Here is a 23,680-nt window from a genome sequence, read left to right as displayed (position 1 = left end):
AGAGCGCCTTCGGGGCCACGAGAGGACGAAGAATCCCGGCGTGACGGCCCACCTGTTTTGCCCATCCGTCTGTGGCCCGGTTGCGCCCCAGTTGGCACAGGTGTTCCTTCGACTTGCCTCCGTTCCCCCTGTCTCGCTCCATCTCTTCCTTCCCTTTCTCAACCCCTTCTCTCTCTCTCTCTCTCGTTCATCACCGGGGCCGAGAGTGAGCGCGCGTGAGAGGGAGAGAACGAGGTGAAAATGACGGATCGACGAGAAGTCGGGAAGCGACAAGCGATCGGGCGGCGTTGCACGGACGTTGCTCCAGGCGTGGATCGATAGAGGGATCGATCGATCGATAGATGCGTGCGTCATCTATCAAACGTAGAAAACGCACGACGGCTTCGATGGAAACATTCGTTCGAGGAACAAGTTCGAAATTCGTTGTCGCCGATTATCGCAAGCGAATAGGTGGTTCCGTTTATTACGGTGTTGTTTGTTCCAGAAATCGGGCGGCACGCGCATAGATATGCAAATTGCGGAATTGATCGGGGAAACGGACATCGTTTTTCATCTTGGCGTCTTGGAGACCCGGCCACGGTGAAACAGATGGACGGGGGAGATCGCGAATGAAGAGACCGCCTGCGAGCAAGCATCTGTCCGGACGTGTCGAGCGTACGCGTCGAGACGATGCATTGGACGCAGACGTCGCGGAGAGACGGACGTTTATTAATTAATAATACCGACCGGATGGGCCGACACGCTGCTCCTTCCAGTAATTTCTTCGAGCGGACGTCTTTCTTTCCGTGGGGACTTTTCTTTCCCCCCCCCCCCCCCTCCCCCCTCTGTTTACGATGAAAGGTGCGCGACGAGAATAAGATATCGAAGGAGGGTATTCGTAAGAGAGGAATGTTTACTAATCCTAATGCACTCTGGCATCGTGCTCGACGAAATTGATTTCTTTGAAATCACCGGCCGAGGGTTTTTGCGCTGGCGCTTCGATCGAGAGAAGAATCGACTGTTGGAAGAATTTATCGCCACGTCTGCCAGCGCGAGCGCATCTGTCCCTCTTTGCCCAGTCTTTATTACACCGTAAGAACACAAGAAGTCTCTCCACGGATATTACCTCGGCCGTATCTCTTCCTCGCGATACGCATCCACACGGCAAAAGAACGTCCGACTGCTATTCTTTGTGCGAGCGTCCATCGGCAAGTAGGCAAATTGTTACATAAAAAGGAATGAAAGATCTGGTGGAACGCCTAGTCCTTACTTATCACGCATCTGAGAGACTATATTTCTCGAATCGTGTCCAAATTCAATCGTTCAAATTTTCATCGTGTATTTTTAATTCTACGATAATTTCTCGATCGAACAATTTTTTCTTCTTCTTTTATCTTCATAAGCACGACATTCTCTTACGTATTTATTCGCAACGTATTTGAACGATTCTTTCTTCGATCATAAATTTAATGTATTTTGATTCTACGATTTCTCGATCGAATAACTTTTTCTTTTTCTTTTATCTTCATAAGTACAACATTCTCTTGCATATAACAACGAATTAAATTTTCTTCGATTCTTTCTTCAATCATACATTTAATCGTGTATTTTAATTCTACGATTTCTTTTTCCTTGCGATATTTCGACAAGCACTACATATTCTTACGTATACCAATTAAACCAATTCTTTTTTCAATCATAAATTTCATCATTTGAACATTCTCTTACGTATAGCAATTAAACGATTCTTTTTTCAATCATAAACTTGATCGAATTTACCTCGATTTCTTTTTCTTTTTATCTTGATAAGCAGTACATTTTAATACGTACAGCAACGAATTCAACGATTCTTTTTTCAATCATAAATTTGATCAACATTCATTCGCCCTTACGTATAGCAATTAAACGATTCTTTTTTTCAATCATAAACTTGATCGAATTTACCTCGAATGCATTTTAATTCTACGATCTCTTTTTCTTTTTCGCGGTAATCACTACATTTTCTTACATATAGCAACGAATTAAACGATTCTTTTTTCAATCATAAATTCGATCGAATCGTGTATTTTAACTCCACGATTTCTTTTTTGCGGTATCTTGATAAGCACAACATTCTCTCACGTATCGCAACGAATTTAAATTCGAGTCTTTTTTCGTTGACGAGCGTGTTCCGGACGGTTCACGAATCAAGCCCGAGGACAGTTTACGTAGGTGCAGGAGTCGAAAGGAAAGGATGGGGCGCAGGATGGGCCATTATCGCGATGTTCCGCATAGATGTATCGAGAAAAAGGGTTGCACGGTCGCGGGTCTAAGGGCCGATAGATTCCTCGCGATAGCGGCCGCCTCGCCTGGCCCATCGAAATTCATATGCATGAGCCCTTATTATATGGTATTAGATATGCGCACAGGTGGTTGCCTCGGGATACGGCCTTCTCGTTTAATATGTAACACCTAAGTATACGAAGCTGCGGCTGCTGCTACCTCTTCCGCTTCTGTGGAGCAGCGCGGGCCTCGTTATTAGCCAAAGCTGTTGCCTTCGAATTATTTAGGCGCGCGTCAGACTGACAATAGCCGCGTGTTCGAAAGGATTACGAGCAGCCGTCGCTGTTGATCGAATTCCTAGCCCCAGACGTCCGTCCGTCCGTCCGTCTGCGGCAAATTAGAAATTAAGGAGAGAGCGTTTGGTTTAGGCTGCTGCTTTGAAATTCAAATCGACCGACTATTACAATTTAATCGAGAGACGTCCGACTCTCTCTATTTAAAGAAACAGAAAATAATAAGAAGGAATATCATCAATTCGAAAATTTCGATCGAATTCTCTTACCTCTCGTTCCATTCGTGTATTCTTCTAAATCCTAACCAATATCGAACGAAACGAGGGATTGACCGATTGGAAATTTCTCGTGTTCGAGGGGGCAGGATGGAAGGAGAAGAGAAACTGGCGATTAGCGGTTGCGGATTGAGAAATCGGCCACGTTCGCATCCGGTCGCGACTTTCGAGTCCGTTTCCATGGCCGCGGATGGCCGAGGGAAAGCCGACTCGTAACGGAAGGGCGGGCCCCCGTCTTTTTGTGCGCCCTCGCAATGAAACGAAATGAATGCCGTGTCCCCTTTTGTTCTCTCTGCTCCCCGAAGCCTTCAATCTTCGCGTGTACCGCTCCAACCTGGGAAGTTCTCCGAAAAAAAACGGACGAACGTTCAAAGTCGTCCTCTGCCTTTTGCCAACGCAGGTTTTTGCCTGCCCAGGTGGTTTTTTTCTGGATTGAAAACTGGATCGCGAACGAGGCTCTCGCCTTTTGCCTCGAATCGATCGAAGAAATTAGAGTGCCACGAAATGGACGAGGCAGGGGCGAGCAGCGTCCATTGAAAACCATCGTCGAAATTCTCGAGATCGCGTAAATGTCGAGAAGGTCGGTATGAAAACGGGGTATCGTTCGCTGGAATCATGGTGGTAACTTTTTCGCTTCGAGGAGCCGCGATGATACGCGGCGAATAGATATTGGAGGAGAGGTAGAAAGTTGGGGAGGGCGATAAAAGCACTTCCTGAGGGAAAGGCGAGCTGGCGCACCGGTTACACGCTTCTTGCCCCGATCATAATGTTTTCTTTCACGAGTAGGGAACAAAGGACGAAGAATTGCCGCGACAGAACAATTAAGCGCCGAATCCATCGTGCTTATTCCATGCAAATACGCGCGGTTCACGCTCCCGTAGCCGGCCGTGTTTGCAACGCGTCGCACGGCTAACTTATGCGAGGATCGCAATTAGCTTATTAACCCTCCCTCCCTCCCCCTTCTCCTCGTCCGTCGCTAAATTACTTACGATACGTGTAGCGGCCGTGTAGAACTATCAATCCGTTGATCGCATAATTTTTACTCGGGACGTTTTCCTCTATCTCCACGGTCTAACAGCCTATTCCTTCTTGTTCCTTCTTTCGCTCGGTGAAATCGTTCCGTTTCCCTTAAATTTCGAATTGTATCCTCCCGATCGTGGCCTCGAGGTAACGCATAACGCACGGAGCAAGGAGCGGAGCACTGGCATCGCGCTTTCCATTTTTAACCAGCAATCCGGTCGAATAAATATTATTGCAAATTTGTAATATCGCGCAATATCGAACATCGTATCATCGGGGATGACGAACGAAGAGCATTTTATTTCTTTCTCGAGGGGGCGCGTTGTTTCAATGGCGGTTCGTGTCGAGAAAAAGCGTCACCGTTTCTCTGAAAAACCGCGATGCGATGGAAAAGGAGGGATCGACGGGAGAATCGACATTACCGATCCTCTCGATCCTCTCCTCGGGCGTAAGAGATCGCGGCCAGAGCGAGAGAGAGAGAGAGAGAGAGAGAGACGGGCGAGGAGGCTGGGAACTCGTGGCCGCGGACTCGCGGTCGTCGCGGCCGGCCGCCGCGCGCTGCGATCACGGCGGCCAATCGTCGCAGCGCTCGCCCCACCCCTTCCGCCGGCCACCGTCTCCGCCTCCCGCGTCGACACGCCCCTCCGCCGGAAAGAGGGTGACGCGAAAACAGCCCCCGGCGGCAAAATCAATAGACCAATGGCCACTCGGACGCGTGCGTGACGCGGGTGACGGACGTCGAGCAGGGAGGGCACCAAGGATTTGCGCGCAACTCACCACCCCTCACTGCCTCCCCCCTCCTCTCCCTTCCGGCGTGGCGCGACCGACAGCGCACCGAGGGGCAGTTTCGAGCGCGGATACGTGCGAGCAGCAATTTAGCCGAATCATTCCTGTCGCATGATTTATCGCCGTCGCCCTCCCCTTGCATCCCCCGCCTAGTAATAGCGATAGCGGTAACAGTGGTGGTGCCTCGCGGTGGACGAGCTCGGACGACCATGCAAAGTGTTGGCGATAAATCTTCCTTCGTGTGCTACGTGTGCCACTCCCCCGGCTAATCGTCGCGATATATATATTTCTCTCTCTCTCTCTCTCTCTCTCTCTCTCTGTTCGAAGCAGAGACAATACCCTTGCTCGAAGAAAGAGCACAGCCGCGCAAGTCGCGTGGCGCATTGCGTGAAAAAGGAACGCGTTCTTGATTCAATTAGTAACGAGTTCTCGAGTGGTCTCGGTGGTCGTCTCGCTTTTTTTTCTTTCTTTCTTTCATTCTTTCTTTTTCGATTATTTTTTCGCATTCGAGAGAATGGCGGGGTGAATGGCTTCGTGGGAAGGAAATTGGAAGTTCGGTCGATGCCATGCTTCCAGGTCTATTAAAATCTACATATTTTTTGTGGAAAAATGGTTTGAGGAACGAAGGTTTGTTTTTTTAAGTCGAAACGGGGCTCGAATTCGAGTTTAGATTTCGATCTCGTTTCACGTCTCGTTCCCTCAAACGCGAAAGGATTCGTTCGCGTCAGGTGTTTGAAAGAGCGCTATTCTCTTCCGCATAGTTTCGAGGGGTCGTTCGACTTTAAACCCTCGAGGGAAGGCAGTTTAGCGGTCAATGGCTAAATTACTGTGACCACATCGTTTAGCAGATTTGGGGAGAGGGCCGAAAACAAACGAGAACCGAAATCCCGACCGTGGTTCTTTTCTGACAGAGCGTGCAAGTCACGCAGCTATTGTCCTCGCGTTCTTCCTCTTATTACCGCATCGATAGAATTCCTCAAAAATTACACATTGTTTCAACTTTTAATAGGATGGGTACCGAGTTTGCCCAGTTTGCGAAATCAAAACTGATTCTTATGTTAACGCTTCGCAATTTCTGAAAAAGTGAAATTTGTTTACACTACGGCAAAAAGTAAATCGGTTGAATAAATGGTAAATAAAACGAACTACGATTGTACGAACGAAGGTATCGCTTTTTCAGAGAAAACTTTCAGAAAATTCGCTAGCCAGAGTAGTAAGGAACGTTTAACGAGGTACGTTTTTTATAAGCGCAGTTATTGTTTAGAAACGTAAGGCGGGATCAAAGTAGAGAGAAAAGGTACTTCGTATTTCGAGATCGATACTTTGGAACTTGTTCCAAAGGGGTGGCAGAGGAAGGATCGATCCGCTTTTACCGTAGCCGGGAGACCAACACGCGAGGAGAAAGAATTTGCATCGAATTGGCTGCCTTCCTTCTTCCTTTGCCTTGCCTCGATTTGCGCGCGTGACTCGCGCTCGTGAACAGACTTCGAAGGTAAACCTCTTCCTGTATCGGGCTAAAAATACGAGCAAACCACGGCATTGCTCGCGAGCACCCACCAATTTTCTCTTAACCGATCGTAACCGAAAACTGCCAGCCGGCAATGACGATCGCGTCAAAGATGGTGGAGAGAGGGCGTGTATATATCGTGAAGAGCGTGGAAAGAAAAGTCGCATTCGTTCAGCTTGGAAAAAGGAATCGTTGGCTAGGCGCATCGTGCACGCAACCAAACGAAATTAACGATCCTGGCCTCGGCAAGGACACACTGGTCCGAGAAACTTTGCGTGCATCCACGGAAGTGAACGAGGAATTGCCTGGCAAATCGTTTCTCCGCGATTTATACGGATCTTCGTACGTATATATATAATATCGCTACCCTTCAGGCTGGTGCAATCTTCGAAACGATCCTCTCCTTCTTCCTCTCCGTGTCATCGAACTGTTGCGTTGATCTCTCGGTTTACCGACACCTCGTTTAAACGAGAGGTTCTATTAACTATAAAACCGAAAAAGAAAAAAATTGGTTAAGTGGTATCTTTTTCATCGAATCTAGGGAGAAAATCAAACGAAAAGCGCGGGGAACAGGAAACACGCGTGTTCGCCACGCAAACGAGAGCCGCCATGCGGATAACCGCGCTCCGATTTTCCCATGCCGCCCGGTTTCCAGTTAGCCGTCAATCGCTAATCATCTGAAAAGTGTAAAAAACGAAGAGACCAGTCGAAACTCTCGAAAAAATAGGCTCGATCGAGAGGACAAACTTACACTCGCTCGACTCCTCGTTATCCCTCGCGAAGGAAAGAGGCAAACAAACCGGTTCGAAACGAAAATCCATCCCATTTTCCGGATGCGAGGTGTGGAAAAAGTGCTTAATCGACGATGTACCGATGGCGATGGCGAGTATCGAGGCAGGTTAATCGTTGGAATCGGCGATTCCGGCATCCGACATCGACATCCGATTCGGGAATTAATCGATCCGGTCCGCGGAAGGGACAAGGAGGGTCGGGTGGCGAGGGAAGCGGAAGAAAGGGTGAGCCCCGGGGGCTCGGCGTGGGCGACGACGAGCGAGATCGGTGGGCGTCCACCGGTTCGCCCAATTGGTCGATCGGGCCGGTAATGGTCGGTGGGCGTTGGGTAAGCTCAGATGCGCGGCGTCGGGTGCGCACTTGCCCCGAACGCTCGCATCCTCCTCGCTTCGCCCCCCTTCGCCCCCGTTTCGGCTAAGCCGTGCTCCACCGCCTCCTTTCCTCTCCTCGCCGACCGATCGTAATCGTGCAAGCCTCGTCTTCGCCTCTCTCTCTCTCTCTCCTCCTCCTTTGCTCCGTGAACTCGTATTTCTCGTCCTCCTCCTCCTCCTCCTCCTCGTGGACGTCCACTCGTCCTCCTCCTGCTCGTGTTCGCGAGCGCTACCGCCGCGGCGCCTTAAATCTTGATCTCACCTGAGCGGCTCGGAGGGTGGGGGTAAGGCTAGTCTGGGCGCGCTTCGAGCCACCGAACGGAAGGCAATCTGCTCGAATCCGGCGGACCGCGAACAGGTTACCCCGTGTACTCGTGTTACATCGTTCTCCTTCTTCTTCTTCTTCTCCTTCTTCTTCTTCCCCTCCTTCTATTATTGCTGCTATTTCTTCTTCTTCTTCTTCTTCTTCTTCTTCTTCCTCCGTTGTTCCGTTTCTTTTGCCCCTTATATTTTTCCCCGTTCGTGGACTTTCTCCCCCCTCCCCTCGTTATCGCGAGGGGGATGAGAACGCGACCGCGGTGTCGAGAAGAATCACGTGTTCGTTCGAGCTGTCAAACCAACAAAGTGCGCGAGATATTCGTTAAATATATATATATATATATATTGGGTGAGTTGGAGAGAGAGAGGTGATTGGTAATAACGTGTTCTCGCTCGATCGAGAGAGGACGATCGGGGATCGTCGTTAGGAGAAGAATTAGAGAGAAGCGGCAAGGTGAAAAAGAAAAGACTGGAACAAGGTCGGAGGGAGGGAGAGAGAGAGAGAGAAGGGCAAGTATAAAGAGCGTGCGGTTACCTGAAATCTGGATGTCAGCTGCTCCCGCGAGAGGCGCGAGAAGCGAGTGGGGGTGAGCGAGGCTGGCCGTTGGCGCGCTTCGAAAGCCCGAACGGAAGGCAATCTGCTCGAATCCGGCGGAGCGCGAGCAGGTTATCCCGTGGTGGCTTGTCGTACCTCGTCGCCCGTTATTGGAGAAGGGAGGGGAAGAGAGAGAGAGAGAGAGAGGGAGGGAGCCTCCGGGAGAAAGAAATCGAAGTGAAAGAGGAGAGCGGTGGTGGAAAGAGAGGGAGTGAGAGAGGGAGGGTGGGAAGGCAGAGAAGGGCACACGCGTCTATAGGTAGCGACGAGCTTCGACGAAGCGCCTGCGCTCGCGAGCACTCCTCGCCGTTACCTCCTCGAATCGAGTACATCGCTCGTCGTCGTCCGCGTCGTCGTAGACCAGCGGAACGTGAAAGCTCGCGATGAAACGCGTTCGCCGACGGATCCGCCAAGGACAGGATGTCGCTCCACCGCTCCGTTAATCGTACGCGGGAAGCCGGGCCGGATCCTGGCGTCGATTGCGCTCGCGCGCTCCTGCGCGACGCGCGCACCGATCGCGTCGCCGTTTTGTGACACGCGAGTGCGGGCCATCCACCAGTGTACGCGCTACGCCGACCGACCGTCTCGATTCCCGTGATTCGACGCTCGCCTCGCGACAATCATCGAATCCCAAAGTTTCGACCATACAATTCGTTCGAAATATAAGGTTTCGAGGCGTACATCCTCCCTCGCTCGAAGAATCTCGAGGAAAAGAAGAAGACGAAGAAGAAGAAGAAGAAGAGGAGGAGGAGGAGGAGGAGGAGGAAAGGAAAGCCAGAGAGGGGGTGGATCGAGAAGAATCGGTTGGGGGAGGGGGAGATCGAGAAGGAACTAAGGGGAGAGAGAGAGAGAGAGAGAGAGAGAGAGAGAGAGAGAGAGAGAGAGAGAGCATCCGTCGGATACAGAGAGGCAGGAAGACAGCAGGAAGAGAAACGAACGGGATAGGGTTCGGGATAGAGAAGTGGAGGCGGGTGGGAGGGGGAGGGGGGAGGAGGGGGAGGAGCTGGTGGCGGGTGTGGAGGGGGTGGAGGTGATCGCGCGGTGATGATGATCGGTGGCGGCGTCGCGACCCCTCCTGGTACTGCCAAGTCGGCGGCTGCGATCGACAGCGAAATGGTGCAGGTCGACGGCATTGGCAGTGGTAGTGTCAGTGGCAGTGCTAGTGGTAGTGGTAGCCCCGCGACAGGCGCGAGTACTACGCGTATCGCCAACAACAACTCCAGCGGCAACTCTAGCGGCAACAACAACAACAATAATAACAATAATAACGTTGGGGACGTTGCGAACAACAACAACAACAACAACAACAACAACGAGGGACACGCGGTGGTGAATTGCAGCGGCGGGGCCCCGTTGACCGACAAGTTTTGCTGTCACGACGACGATGCCCCCGTGAGCACCGGCGTCGCCCGACCTTGGGAACCACCCTCGCCGACCTTCTCGCAGACGAGGTCGCATCTGTTTCAGGTCCATCCACCGCACCATCATCAGCATCCAGCCGCGCATCACCATCAACAGATGACCGTGCCTCCAGTGTCGTTGATCGACGGTCAGTTCGCCTCGATGTCCATCTCCTTGCTTTCTTTCTTTCTTTCTTTCTTTCTTTCTTTCTTTCTTTTTTCTTTTTTTCTATCTTCTTCGAAACGGTGGATTCCTCGTTCAATCATTCAAGTTCATTCTTCGTTTTTCTGTTTTCGCGGGAAATCTTTTCTGGAAACTCGTCGTCGCGTGCGCGAGTTTCGTTCTCTCTCTCTCTCTCGGCGACGACTATATCTCTCTCGGCACGTGGAAACAAAGGCGGGGGATGATTAATTTAGCTTATCGGTAGCTTAGCGGCCACGTTGCCCGATCGATCGTCGAATTGGCGCGTCGCAGGAATCGCGTCCGAGTATCCGATCGACTCGTGTCACGATTCGAACACACTTGAATACACGTTGTCTCGCGATAATCGAGACGCAGCGATCGGGTAATCGATGAAAACATTCGCGTCACGCTCCGTTTCGCCTCGGTCTGAAAATTTCCATGGAACGCGAACAAACCGAGACCACTTGGGATCGGGCGCGATAATAGTTTCTCGCGTCGAACAAAACCGACGACGACGACGACGATTAAATTTAATTGGACAACCCGATTGTCCGTTAACCACGATTCGAAATCGTTAAAGGCGATTATTATCTCTTTTTTCTCTCCCTCTTCTTCGTTCTTTCTATTTAAACCCCGGCATCCTCCGCTGCGCATCGTGAACGTTTGCCTTTGCCTGAGGACGCGCAAAAAACTCGACATACCGATTACACCTTGTTGCCCCTCGCTTTTTCCCTCGCCCCTCCCTCTATTCATTACGCGTTAACGCGAGAACGGACGTTGATTCAACGAATCGCCCTTTCTCGTTTAATCGTTCTCTTCACGGACAAAAAGAGAGAATATAATTTCTTCTTCCCTCCTCCTCCCCCCTCCCATTCGAGCGCGCGTCCTCTCCTCTCTCGCGGCCGCAGGGGAAAACAGAAAAGGAAGAGAAAAAGGGGGGAAAGGAGGACGACGTTAAATCGCGTTAAACGAGCGTAACAACGTCGTTTCATGGTGTTGCTCCAGGTGTCGAAATCGGGGGCCCCGATTTCTCGAGGGATGATACGATCTTCCCTTCTCCGTCCACCATGATCGTATCTTCCTTCCAGATACCGCTCGCTCGCTCCGCCACTGGGTTAACACGCGAGCAGGGAATCGCGCGTTTCGAAAATCGATTCGATGATTCGCGTTAATAAAAAAAAAAGAATAAAAAAAAATATATATATATATATATATATCGGGAGGGCGCGTTCACTGTAAAGAAACGAGATAATGGGACAGGGGACCGGACAGGATCCTCCCGTGGATAAACATCGCGCAAGAAACGTCCCGTGACGTTTATCGGAGAGACGGTTAAATAATCGCGTCGCGGAACGACGTCGAGGTGACGCAAATTATCCCGGTCGGGTGTATTTCTTATTTCCATAATGGGAGGACGCGCACGACGACGGCCGATCGGGGATACGGACGCGTATATATATATGCGTATATATGTATATATATATATATAATCTCGGAAGAACGGAGAAACGATTCAAGGTGCTAAAGTTGCACGCAATATCGGATCGGATCACGATGCTTACGGTGCGTTATCATCGATTCGCGACGAGCTTGTTTTTACCCGGCGAATGCTAATTGACCGATCCCCGGCCAAGGGCAGGGAAGAATCGTTGCGTGTAACGCGTTCGCGAACGCCCACGGCTTTTTTCCTTCGCCCTCGAGTCGAAGATCCATTGGCGGGACTCCCCCCGAGAATCGGGGCCCGGAATCTAAACGGACCGTCGACCTTACCACTTTCCACCAAGGCCTGCTCTCCAAGAATCCCGATTGATAAGGCTCGGGACGGCGATCCACGCCATGCCAAAGAATGGGCATCGAGTAGGTGTCCGCGGTCCCCGGCCAACTACTGGGTATATATCCACGAAGAGACAGACGGAGAGAGAGAGAGAGAGAGAGAGAGAGACAAAGAGAGAGAAAGATCCTTTCCGTGGTTTACACTTGCCGGATGGAACGACGCTTCGCTACCAGCCATACTCGTTCAGAACCGGTTTCAATGCGTTGTGCCAACAGTACGTCTTTCCAACGCCGCTGCTGCTCTCGTTGAACCTTCGATATCCGTCCCCGTGGTGATCGGTACCCTACGCTCTTGACTTCTGTGCTGCCCCCGATATCGCGCGCCGTCCCCGATATACTCCCTTCCCTCCCCTTATCCCTTGTCCACCACGGATTTTTACTGCCACACCCAGCAGGTATTTTCGAGCAAAGACGGGTCCTTCCCCCCCCCTCGGTAGTTAGGGCAGGTATCTCTCTCTCTCTCTCTCTCTCTCTCTGATCCGTTCGTAGTGTCGACGACCACCACTTTGTCTCCGCTGCACGAGTATCGTCGTCGCTTTCCCTCGAGTAACGAGCGGATCGTCGTCGTTGTTGTCAACGTTGAACAGAGACCGTTAATTAGAATGTTGGGAACGAGGGTAGGGCTAGGTTAGGTAAGGCCAGGCCAAGCTAGGATCGGTCTATTTCCCTGTTGAACGGGGAACGCGTAAATCGAATCGCGCGACACCCGCCCCGCGAAACGTTTAGGCTAATTAAACGAGGAGGAGGAGGAGGGGACAATATTGAATCGAAGTATGCGCAGCTAATTGGATCTCGTGTCCGTCCCTTCGTCCCCATGGCGATTTATTCTCCGTTACTTCGAAGTGGATAACTCAAGTATCTCGTTTCCAATCCGGCTAAATTTATAGCCACGCTCTCCGCGCGTGGAGAGAGAGAGAGAAGGACAGGTTCCTCGATCGGGAGGAGCCTGGTTTTCTCCTTTCTGTGGATTTTCGTGGACGACGAAATCCACGTTTCGCGTGATTCGAACGATGAGAGAGAGCAGCGATCCCATCCTCCTCGAGGCGAGCGTCGCTCGACGATCGACCGCTCCTCCCGATCGGTTCATCGATCTCGTTTCCATTCCACGCCCGGGATCATTCCCGTCGCGCGCTCCTTTCTACCGATCTATTTTTATCTATTCGCCTCGCGCGAAACGATCCCTCTTTTCCACGCGCGGGGGCAATTTCGTATACAGAATATCGAAAGAATACCGAGAGAGGTCTCTCGATGGCAGAACTCGATCTCAGAACCGGTTTCTAGCGCGGTCTCGACGTAGACGACGACGTAGACGACGACGTAGACGACGTAGACGACGCGTTCCTTTCTTTCTTTCTTTCTTTCTTTCTTTCTTTCCCCGCATCGGGCCACTTTCGTTCTCACGCCGTTAGTTTCTCCGATACCACTCCGGTACTCCTTCGAAACGAGCGCTCGTATCCGCCGATATTCGCGAGGGAAGGGAAGGAGAACGCGTAGGCTCTCCACCGCGATCTCTTCGCCACCGAATTTCTGTCTTACGCGAATCCGCGGTGCACGCGTCTTTCCCGACTTTGTAACAAGCTTCGATAATATATTGGACGGGTATCTTTATAGCTTCGATACACGGTACGAGTCACCGGTATTAATAACCTCTCCTCGAATCACCGTGTATCCGTGACGACAAAAGCAAACACCGGAGATAAATACCGGCAGATATATACATACCAGTTACCTGTGTCGAGACGCGAAACGAGCGTCGTAGGTATGGATATATACGCGATAAGGATATATACGCGGGAATTCCGGTTAAAATCCATCTGGATCGGCGCGCAAAAGGCTAATTAATTAACGCGATGGACGTGAACGAAGCAACGCGTTACAAATGAGCTCGGGGAGGGGGAATTTTTCGTCCCTTTCTCTCCGTTTCGTGGATCGTTTCGAGCGCGGGGAACGGTTCTTTAATATCGTCGTTCGATCGTAAATTATCGTCGTCGGATCGTGCGTGAAACGTCGTTAAGATTATCCTGGTAAAATCATCGGGTCTGTCCGCGCCAACCTGCTAATTACAATCATTCCTCCCCACCTCTTCCGAACGATTCCCTCTTCCGAAAATTAATTAGAGGAGGGGAGAGAAGGACCGATGATTCGGTCTGAAAACAGCAGATCTTGAAATTGTGATCGGGATAAAGGAATCTTATCGTTGGATTTCGAAGCAAACGTGATAAATCGAAAAATCGTTTGGATCGGTACGAGAAAAATCGGTCGGCCATCGTCCCTCCCCTCCTCTGTCTCCTCCCCATTCCCCTGGTGAATGAACCCCACCCCTCCAGAGAGAAAGAGAGATAAGACGGAGAGGTGCTCGCCTCGGTTTCGCAAAGTAAGGTTCGAAAAATGGATCGGTCCGAATACCGTGGGCCCCCGTCTCGATCGTAAATCGTGGCTCGTTTCGCCGGTGAGCGGCACTCGGCGGTGAGAGTGGCACGAAACGGAACGACGACGCCTCGTCGAGATTAGCCGGCTATAAAATCACGAGGAAGTCGCGAACCACCGGTCCCAGCCGTGTCCTTCGAGGAATTACGAGGGTATTCGCACCTCGGGTGATTAATCGGCGCGATTTCGACCGGCAGATGCTTTTCTCCGACCATCTCTCTCTCTCTCTCTCTGGCTTCCCTCGTGCCGCCACTCGGCACCTCCTCGAGGAACGAGGAGAGGAGGAGGAGGAGGAGGAAGGAGATCGCATCGATGAGATGGAGCAACACCGAGTCGAGTAATTTAAATTAATTCGCACGATTACCGGCCCTCGAGATCGCCGTTCCACGAGCTCGTTACACCTTTATTGTTAATGAAGTCGTATTTGTCATTAGTTTTTGCCCGTTCCCGATCCAGCTGGTTAAGCGGCCGATTTATCTGGTTAAACGTTCTCGAGAGATCGGCGGAAACGGGTTCGGTGAGAAACGGGGCGAGCGATCGACCACGATTTTTCCATCGTGTTTTCCATCTTTTCTCCCCCCTTTTCTTTTCTTTCTCTTTTCGTCCTTGTGCGAAACAAACGGATGATGATCTCTCCTCGACGGAAGGAGAGAGAGAGAGAGAGAGAGAGCGAGTGTAGCGACTTTAGACAATTTATTTATTGTAATCGATCATGTGGGTGGATACGTTTCTAGGCGTGAGCTTGCAAAACTGTACCGCGGGCCCATTCGCAAGCGGGAACGGCGGTGGAAGCAGCCGTCAACGATTGCTCGAGCTGTCCCATGGATTAGGGGCCTTGAGACACTACAACGACCTGGCCAATCACGTGCTCTCGTTGAATCAGCAGGGGGCGGTGGTCACCAAACTTTTGGGTAAGAATTTCTCGAGCCGAAGATAAGATCGTTTCGTGTACGTAACAGCTTTTCGTGTCCCGCTCGATCGGCTTCGAAATTATTCGATTCTCGAGAATCGGATCGTTGTCGTCGACAAATTCGTCGTGAGCAAATTGATACAATGTCCATTGTCAATTTTCTCAAACGTTTCACTCCTGCCTGCCTACCTACCTACCTACCTACGTTTCATCGAAACGTACGTATCGAGAAAGGAGAAACAAAAATCGATTCCATCCAAGACGCGTGAAAAATAATAAGATGGATTTATTAATCCTCCGAGCAGGAAGTGTAATAATAATAATAATAATAATAACAACAACAACAATAATAATACGAGCTCGAATCCCCGTTTCTGAAAATCCTTCGAGTCAGACACGAGGTGGAGCTTAATAGAGCAGTTTGCCGTCCGCGTAACAGAATTCCATGGATCGTGATCCAGACAACGGCATTCCTCTCCTTCGAGCGGGTTACTATCATCGCCGAGATAAACGCGCGCTCGTTCACCGATGCGTGACGAGCTGTGCTCCTCGCGAGATGCTCGCCTCCCTCCCCGATAAAATCGCGAGGAGATCCACCACCGACGGACACCGACGGGCTCGAGGGACACGCGCTGAAAATGCGCCGATCAGCCGACCGAGACTCGGCTCGCGCGTGCGAGAGAGAAAGAGAGGGAGGAAGAAAAAAACAGGGATCCTCGAAACGGAGGAGAAAAAAACTTATCGTTCCCTCTTGTTTCCCCTCTCTTCGAGCCATTATTCGCCCGTTAATTGCATCCGTGTTCCGTTTCCCTATCCGACGAATCTTGGGATACCTGTGTAATCGTGGCTAATACCCTGTAACGCGATCGCGAGCGAAATTTTTCTCCCGCGAATATTCGTAAACATTTCGCTCGTCTCGAGGAGAAATCTTTCCTTGCGAATTTTTCTTCACTTTTTTTCATTCTTTTATATATTCGATATGGAAGCGGTTTCCGGAGAAATCCGTAAGAATAATTCGTTCGATCGTTGTGTGTGTGTGTGTGTGTATATAAAACCACGCGACGATATCCCTAATTTTCTACGATTTTTTATTCGTCGCTTCGCTTTTTTGCATTTCGTTTTGGACGATTCGATCTCCGCTCGGCTGAGAGTCGATGTTGATCGTTAAAACGGCGTAAACCGAATTGATCTACCATTTTCCAACCACGCTCTCCAGGGAGGAGATGGAGGTTGGAAAACAAGGAGCGTCGAGCTCGTTAGATCGACTGTTTCTTTCGCTCGATCGATTGATAATTCGTCAATTGCGATCCTCTTCCGTGCGATCGAAAAAAAAAAAAAAAAAAAACGATGAGAAACAATCGAATCTTGCTCGATTCGCGAAAATTGCAAAGCGCGTTCCGGTTTGGTTGGAGGAGCGATAAAGGGAGAGAGGAAAAAATGGGAGGCGAGCCACCGGAGCATCACCGGTGGAACGTTGATTTCTCGCTTTCTCGACTCGACTGCTACACTGCTTGGTCCTCGTTAACTTTACGAGCCGCTCGTAAAAATACCGTTCCGAGCTGCTCTCTCGGTAATGTCTTCATCCCGGCTGGATACGAACCTTTTGCCCGTCCTCGAGGTGAATATAATGTACCATAATCGGCCGGCCAATTACTTAACAGCGGCAAACAATTAATCCCTCCTGCGACCGATTTCCACACTCGCTCCGCTCGGCCGATTTCCACAGATAGATTCCAACGCGGCAGATCTATCTATCGACGAATTCGCCAAGATGGATCGCCGCCGTTTCTCGTTCGCCGCGCTGTGTTTGTCCCGATACGGAGCGACGATAAATTTCGCGACGAGAAGAAGGCGAATACGCGCCACGATCCATCGTCTAATTTCTCCGCTACGCCCCAACGATTAATTCAACGTACAGGCGCTCTTATCGTAACGCTTAACAAGATCGATCGTGGCGCGATCGTGAAAACGCTTCGAGCGAGCGGGCAAAAGGAATTCTCTTCGCCTCGAGCGAACTTCGACTCGCACCTTTGTCGAGATAATAATAATAATAATAAGAAGAAGAAGAAGAAGAACGATCGATCACGTATTCCATTTTCATTGAAATGGCGGGCAGGATCGTGGAAGGATCGTTGGTAGCCATCGCGATGCCATCGAGACGAGTGAACGCACGTCCATGGTCGTCGGTCATCGCGGTTCGGCGATCCTCTCCTCCACGGAATCGTGGGCCAGGATTCAGTTGGAATGTTTTGGAATCGCGCGGCTCCTTTCATTGAGAATACAATTTTTATATACACACGCGCGTGAACAAAGTTGAAAGGAGGGAGACGGAAGGAAGGTTTGGATGGAGGAGAGAAAGAAAGAGAGAGAGAGAGATTGGATCCGAAGAGGAATTTGCTCGAGGCATGGATACCTATTAGGCGGATACATCGTTTATATCCAGGCACGCAGTTGATCCGTGGGAGCGCACGCGATATCCTTACCGAGTTTAACCGTCATTATTGTTATTAATAATAAGACGTAACCACCGATAATTGCTCAAGTCTGCCTGCGCCTCCGTTTTCCATTACCTTCGCCAACGTTTCGAGAACGCTCGAACGAAGTGTACGTGTATGTGTATATATATATATATATATACACGTGCGTGCTTCAAATCGTCTTCTCTATGGCTCGCAGATTTTTCCTCACGTGTCGTTCCATTTCCACGAAACGAATCGTTTTTTCCCGCAATCGCGTGCAGATTGAATAACCATAGGATGCGAACGTCTTCGTCCACAACCGGTCACTGCAAGTAATATCATGCGTTGTTGGAATAAAGGAAAAAAAGCGCTTTGAAATAGTTAGTTGGTCAGTTATCTAAGTCACGACATCGACGATTTCTTCTTCGACCATCTTTCGCGACGATAAAGTTTTCCTCTTCGGAATTCTTCTTCCAAAGTGGACGATAAAAGCGTGACGTATATATATATATATATATATATAGTTTTTCGTCCAAGGAGAACTTACTTGGGAAGTGACACTCGATGAAGTATATACGTACGTAACGTAGTTTTATCAACTTTATTTTCAAGCACGGTGCTTTGAAATAAAATTGCACGAGGGATTGAAAGGTAGAAGAAACTTCTTATCTCGGGGAGAGTCGTTTCGAACAAACGATCGTATCTTTACGCGACGAAGACGTATTTAGAAACTGGAATTGAGAGCTCGCACGAGAGAGGATGGAACTTTATTTTCATTTACGAATAATAATTCTCTTAACGCGGCAAACAGTCTAATAGAATTCGCTGATTTTTATGCTCGAACGTTCGTATTTTTTTTTTCTTTTTTATGCAACACCTGTGCACCTAAACAGCTCGTCAACTTTACACCTTTTTCCTCGCGAATGACAGCGCGAGATACATTCGTTCTATAATTAACACCGCAGTTTGACTGCTGCTTCACCTCTGTCGCGCGGCTTAATTTGCGCCCGACTTTCTCTCAAGAATAAAGAATATATATTGTAAAATCATTTGTACGCGCGGATGATTTTATACATAGTTGTGCAGTATATATATATATGAAATAAATCAAGATAAACAAAAGAAATTCGAACGAATAAAAAGTTGATTCGTTTCGTATCTCTCTGATGGAAAATGGAATTTTCAACGTCGCCGGCCATCGAACGGCCGATGGTTATATCGCTAATCCGAGCGAGTCGAAGCCGCTACTTTTTTCACGGCAAAGGTGGTGAGACGCGCAGGAGCGGTATGGCAGGCTTGGAACACGTCTTGGAAACGTTACACGGGCGTCTATTCCCGTGATCGGCTCGTATTAGATATCTCTGATTATCGCAGGCTATCGCATACCGGTATCGTTTCGCTAAGCTAAGCTTCTAATGACTACCTCGTGGATCTGCTCGCACACACGATACGATTGATATCCGATGTCGGGAGCTTCGATGTGGATGAACTTGCGATCTTCGAACACCATCCAACGATGGTGGCGAAATTTAAATTTAATCCAAATTTTTTTCGCGAATAAACGTAATTAAAATAATCGCAATAATTGAGAGAATTTTCATTAATTATAAGTATAATTATTTAAAGTAAGTTTATTCGAAATTCAGAGAAAATCTATATTATAGCCCATCCACCGTTTTAAGAACGTACCTTTTCGATCGAACGCGTTCGTTCGAATCGAAAGGGAATTGGAGAGGATCCGCAATATTTTTCCTTCCCTTTCGATCGTGTGGCGCGAGGAACGGGCCCGTAACTTTGTGTCGCGTATCTATTGGAAGGCGAGAAGGAAGCTAGTGTGCTCGGGGCACACTTATAAGGACCGGCTGACAGTTTAACACTCGAGCGTGGACGTTGTTATTACGCGGAGGATGGCCGATGTTTGCGTGATTTTCTGAAATTATGCGGGTTCACTTGGACTACGGCCGATACGAGGCGAGGCACGAGGCGCATAAACGTGGCCCGTTTACGACCGATTTTATCGCGGGGCAGAAGTATTAGCGAAGACAACGCGTCCTTGAAGCTCGTTCTGTTCCAGGTACGCTTCGGCCGCCGGGTTTAATCGGTGGTAGCAAGCCGAAAGTCGCGACGCCGGCCGTCGTCGCCAAGATCGAGCAGTACAAGAGGGAAAACCCGACCATTTTCGCATGGGAGATTCGGGAGAGGCTCATCTCCGAAGGTAAGCGAATACACGCTCGAGAGATCCAATATGAATTTAAATCAAAAAAAGAATTTGCCCAACACTTGCGAGAACGATAATCTCGATGGATCGACGCGGTTTAATTTTAATAACATCGATAAGGAAAAGTTATTTCGAAAAGTTTCCGCGCGAGGACGTTTCAATCGGATGTATAAAGTGAATTTATTCGATAAAGTTTCGAGTTTATTTAAACGGATCGAAAAAAAAGGAAGATCGTCGACGAGAATGATTCGAGTTTTACGATACGAAGAAATTTCGCGACGGATTATTTAAACTGAAGAGGGGAAAAAGGAAAATGATAGCGTGTACTAATGGCGTAAAAGCGTGTTGGGCAGGGAATTCGTTTGAAAAAATTATTCGCGCAGAAAGAGAGAATAAAGGAGTCTACAACGGTAGCCAGTTACGAATAACTGATATCGTTATTCAACGATGCTCGAATGTATTTCGTTGCGTTCGTCGCTCGTAATAACAGTTGTACGTGCAAACGCGTAATTGCCGCTCAAGAATCAAGAAACTCTTCCACGTCCTCGTCAACCGACACACTTTGTTCTTTTCAAAACCAGCCAAGTCTCACCTTGACGAAGTATATCCGCTCGACTTCCCTCCCCTCTCCCCTCGCTCTATCAATTTCAAACCGTTGAATTTGCCATTCGTATTCGTTCTTAAACGCCTCGCTGGAAACTTTCTCCTTTGAACCGTATCCCCCCGTGCGTCATCCCCGTACCGATTTACATGAAAATCAAGAGCATTTGGAAAAAGAACCGGATGCACGGTGGCCGTGCATCGATTTCAAAAGAGCGGACGGATTCTTTGGAACGGACGAATAGCTCGTTCCATTCTCGAAACATAGCCGGAGTCGAAGTTCATCGTGGAACGAAACTTTCGACCCGACGCTCTTCTAACCTTCGATTAATTGTCGAGCATCCATCGAGGCAGGCGTTCGGTCGTCACGATCGATTACTATTATTAGAAACTCGGCTTTTGTCACCCGGAAACGTGATCGCGTCGAACGAATCGTCGCCTCGTTCGACGAAGCGAGAATTCTGTGGATTCGTTTCAGGCGTGTGCAGCAACGCGACGGCCCCGTCCGTGAGCAGCATCAATCGAATCCTGCGGAACCGCGCGGCCGAACGTGCGGCCGCCGAATTCGCGAGGGCGGCCGGCTACGGTTTGTACGCGGCCGGCCCTCACCCGTACTTCAACAGCGGCCATCAGCACCCGACGACCAGCCACCACTTGGCCGCCGCCGGTTGGCCGGCGCCGGGGGCGGCTGCCCACCCCTGGATGCTGCCACCGTTGGCTACCGGCATCTCGGGCGCGGCCTCCGCCCTGCTCCTTCCGCCGTCCTTGAGCCCGGGAGCGGCGGCCGCCTCCGCGTCCGCCGCGCCCGATCACTCCCTGCACGCGGACGCCATTGCCCGGGGCTACTTGCAAGGTGATTGCCGTTTCCATTTGCGAGAACGTGGATAGAAGTGTGGAGGAAAAACGAGCGGTGGTTTTTCTGCGCAGACGGTGACGGGGACGAAGGGAGCCTGGACGGGTCGGAGCAGCCGAAATTCCGGCGAAATCGCACCACGTTCAGCCCGGAACAGCTGGAGGAGCTCGAGAAGGAATTCGAACGATCTCACTATCCTTGCGTGTCTACGCGGGAGCGACTGGCGTCCAAGACGTCTCTGTCGGAGGCTCGTGTTCAGGTGAGGGATCAATTCCATCCAAGATATCTTTGTATCGGGGAGCTGGAGCGCTTTCGTTTCGCAGGGCTTGATCTCTTCTCTCCTATCCCTCTCTCTCTCTTTCCCTCCGAAACGAACGACACGCCCTGCGGTAGCGCTTGGCTCCCCTCTCCCCTCCCCCCCCCCGTCCCCTCCCCCAAGCTTAGACGAATTTGATCACGAGCCATCTAACGACCTAACTCGTGACTCTTAGGTTTGGTTTTCCAACAGACGGGCAAAGTGGCGTCGTCATCAGCGAATGAACCTGTTAAAGCGTTCGCCGCCGCCTCCGCCGCCACCGCCACCTCCGCTGCAGCAGCAGCAGCAGCAGCAGCCGCCACCGCCGCCACCACCGCCGCCGCCGCCGCCGCAGCCGCAACCGCATTCCGCATCCGGTATGGAAGTAAACCGTGCGTCGAGCTGCTCGATCGGCGGGATGGGGGGAGAAAGTAGCGCGTTCCGGGTCGTGGCGAGCAACTCGTCGTCGTCCTCGTCGTCGTCGTCGAGGGAAGTGAACGAGAGGATGGAGAAGAAGGCCGAGTCGAAGCAGCCGGAAAGGAAGCCGAGCGCTTTCAGGATGATCAGTCAATTGGTCGGGGAGGAATCGAACAAGTCGTCGTCGAGCCCGGCGAGCTTGTACGAGCAACGCGAGAGGCACGAGGCGATCAGGGCCGCCGAGTCGAGGAGCAAAGAGGAATTGGAGCGCGTGGAGGACGAGGACGAAGAGGACGAGGAGATCGACGTCCAAGACTCGGACCAGGACGTTCCCTCTTCGCCCACGGTCGGTGCCTGGCGGGATCATTGGACCGAGCAGCAACCTTTGGAATTGACGAAACACGATCGTTGAAATCGTCCTCTCCTTTTTTTCTCTCTTCCTTCGATCCTTTCACATCATTAAAAACGCGCGTTGAATCGATCGCCCCCTCTTTTTTCTTTTTTTACGACACGGTGCGAATTAATTGCGCGTGTGTGCGTGCGTGGACAAAGTTGCGTGGACAAAGTTGCGTGGACCTTTATAGAGACGTTATCCGAGAGAAAGTACGTAGAAAGAAAAAAAGAGAAAGTGCGGGATTAATCTCCCCTCCAATCGGTGGAAAAAGGGCCCTCCTTTTCCACCCTTCTCGATCACGATCGGATCGTCGAACTTGTAAATTCGTCGCGCTTCGACTTTTTCGTCGACTTTTTCGAATGGCCGATGAAAGACCGATAACAAAAACGTCCCTCGCTACGAAACCTACTCACTACGATTACGATCCCATTTATTACGATTAAGATTAACGATAAGCGGAAGATGGTTGTGCGAAAACGTTTAAAGCCCAAATACCGTGGCCGTGTGTGTGCGTCGTCTGTGGCGCCGCCGTCGGTTTCCAATTACCGTGGATTTTAGATAGGTAATTAATCGGTCGGCCGATACGCATCGCGCGGGTTGTCGCGTAATTTGCGCCACGTATATTATAATTTATAACAGCAGCAGTGGCACAGGATCAGATTCCGCCTGTGTGTGTGTGTGTGTGTCTGTGTGTGTGTGTGTGTGGAGGCACGCGAGGAGGAGGAGCAGCAGCGGCGGCGACGGACAGACACCTATCCGACAACTAGTCCTAGCGAATCCGTTATACATCCGCAGATAATGCAGATTGCCTAGGTACTACTAGTGCTACTACTACCGCGTAGATAGAATAGTCGAACAGATGGTAATACTGTAATAACTCTGGAAACAGCTCTGTTAAAAAACTTTGACTTTTATTTAAATATGAATTCGTTTGTAAATATCTACCAATCGCCTTTCACTACACACTCGAAACACTTTCGCAACGAGCGAACGTTGTCCCTTGTTGTCCATCCAGTTCTTCAGTTACCTTTTTTTTCCTCTTCTCCTCCTCCTCCTCCTCCTTCTTCTTCTTCTTCTTCTTCGTCTTCTTCTTTTTTCAATCCTCTTTTATACACTTATCGTACGCGTTTTCACCGAAAAATTAATCATCGGGAGATGGGGCGAGATGGGGAGGGGGGAGGGAGATTGCTCAGATTCGAGCAGAGTCTCGAGAGGAAAGAGAAGGGGGAGGAGAGAGAGAGAGAGAGAGAGAGAGAGAGAAGGGTATAATGGGAGAAAGAACAGCTCATCGACGATTAACTCGAATCTACGGTTTCGTCGGGTTCGCAAATAAGGAATCTGCGTGTGAAACTGGTTTCTCGGGCGACACTTCTCGGCCACGGACGGTGGAATCGGTGGTGGTTGTTGTTGGCGGAGAGGAGAGCACGAAAACACCGGATCCGCCAACATTTCGGATATCGTGGTCCCCGTCAGCTGTTAACGCGACTACCAA

General features: G+C 50.2%; 1 protein-coding gene across 4 annotated transcripts; it reads left to right on the top strand.

The window, feature by feature from the left end:
• Window positions 1-9,190: 9,190 nt before the first annotated feature.
• Window positions 9,191-23,132, top strand: Eyg (eyegone). 4 transcript variants are annotated; one of them, XM_086906733.1, is made up of 6 exons: window positions 9,191-9,747; window positions 14,777-14,953; window positions 19,471-19,626; window positions 20,708-21,082; window positions 21,157-21,341; window positions 21,591-23,132. In XM_086906733.1, the coding sequence occupies exons 1-6, from the start codon at window positions 9,243-9,245 to the stop codon at window positions 21,810-21,812; spliced, it is 1,620 nt and encodes a 539-aa protein (XP_086762859.1). In that variant the 5' UTR covers window positions 9,191-9,242; the 3' UTR covers window positions 21,813-23,132. The 4 variants fall into 4 exon arrangements, with proteins under 4 accessions (XP_086762859.1, XP_086762856.1, XP_086762857.1 ...); XM_086906730.1 differs by having other exon boundaries at window positions 9,197-9,747; window positions 21,574-23,132; XM_086906731.1 differs by having other exon boundaries at window positions 9,198-9,747; window positions 19,486-19,626; window positions 21,574-23,132.
• The last annotated feature ends 548 nt before the right edge of the window (window positions 23,133-23,680 follow it).

The sequence above is a fragment of the Apis florea genome, unplaced genomic scaffold (genome assembly GCF_048593485.1).
Source record: "Apis florea isolate Af1SG1 unplaced genomic scaffold, ASM4859348v1 contig_2495_pilon, whole genome shotgun sequence".
Lineage (NCBI taxonomy): Eukaryota > Metazoa > Arthropoda > Insecta > Hymenoptera > Apidae > Apis > Apis florea.
This window is presented reverse-complemented; position numbering and strand designations above follow the sequence as displayed.

What these genes read in the sequence shown, in the direction of transcription:
- Eyg (XM_086906730.1), top strand. Translation starts at nt 9,243, where the DNA reads ATGATGATCGGTGGCGGCGTCGCGACCCCTCCTGGTACTGCCAAGTCG. An exon ending in TGCCCGGGGCTACTTGCAAG is followed by an intron (nt 21,083 to 21,156) that starts GTGATTGCCGTT and finishes TTTTCTGCGCAG; the next exon opens with ACGGTGACGGGGACGAAGGG. An exon ending in TGTCGGAGGCTCGTGTTCAG is followed by an intron (nt 21,342 to 21,573) that starts GTGAGGGATCAA and finishes CGTGACTCTTAG; the next exon opens with GTTTGGTTTTCCAACAGACG.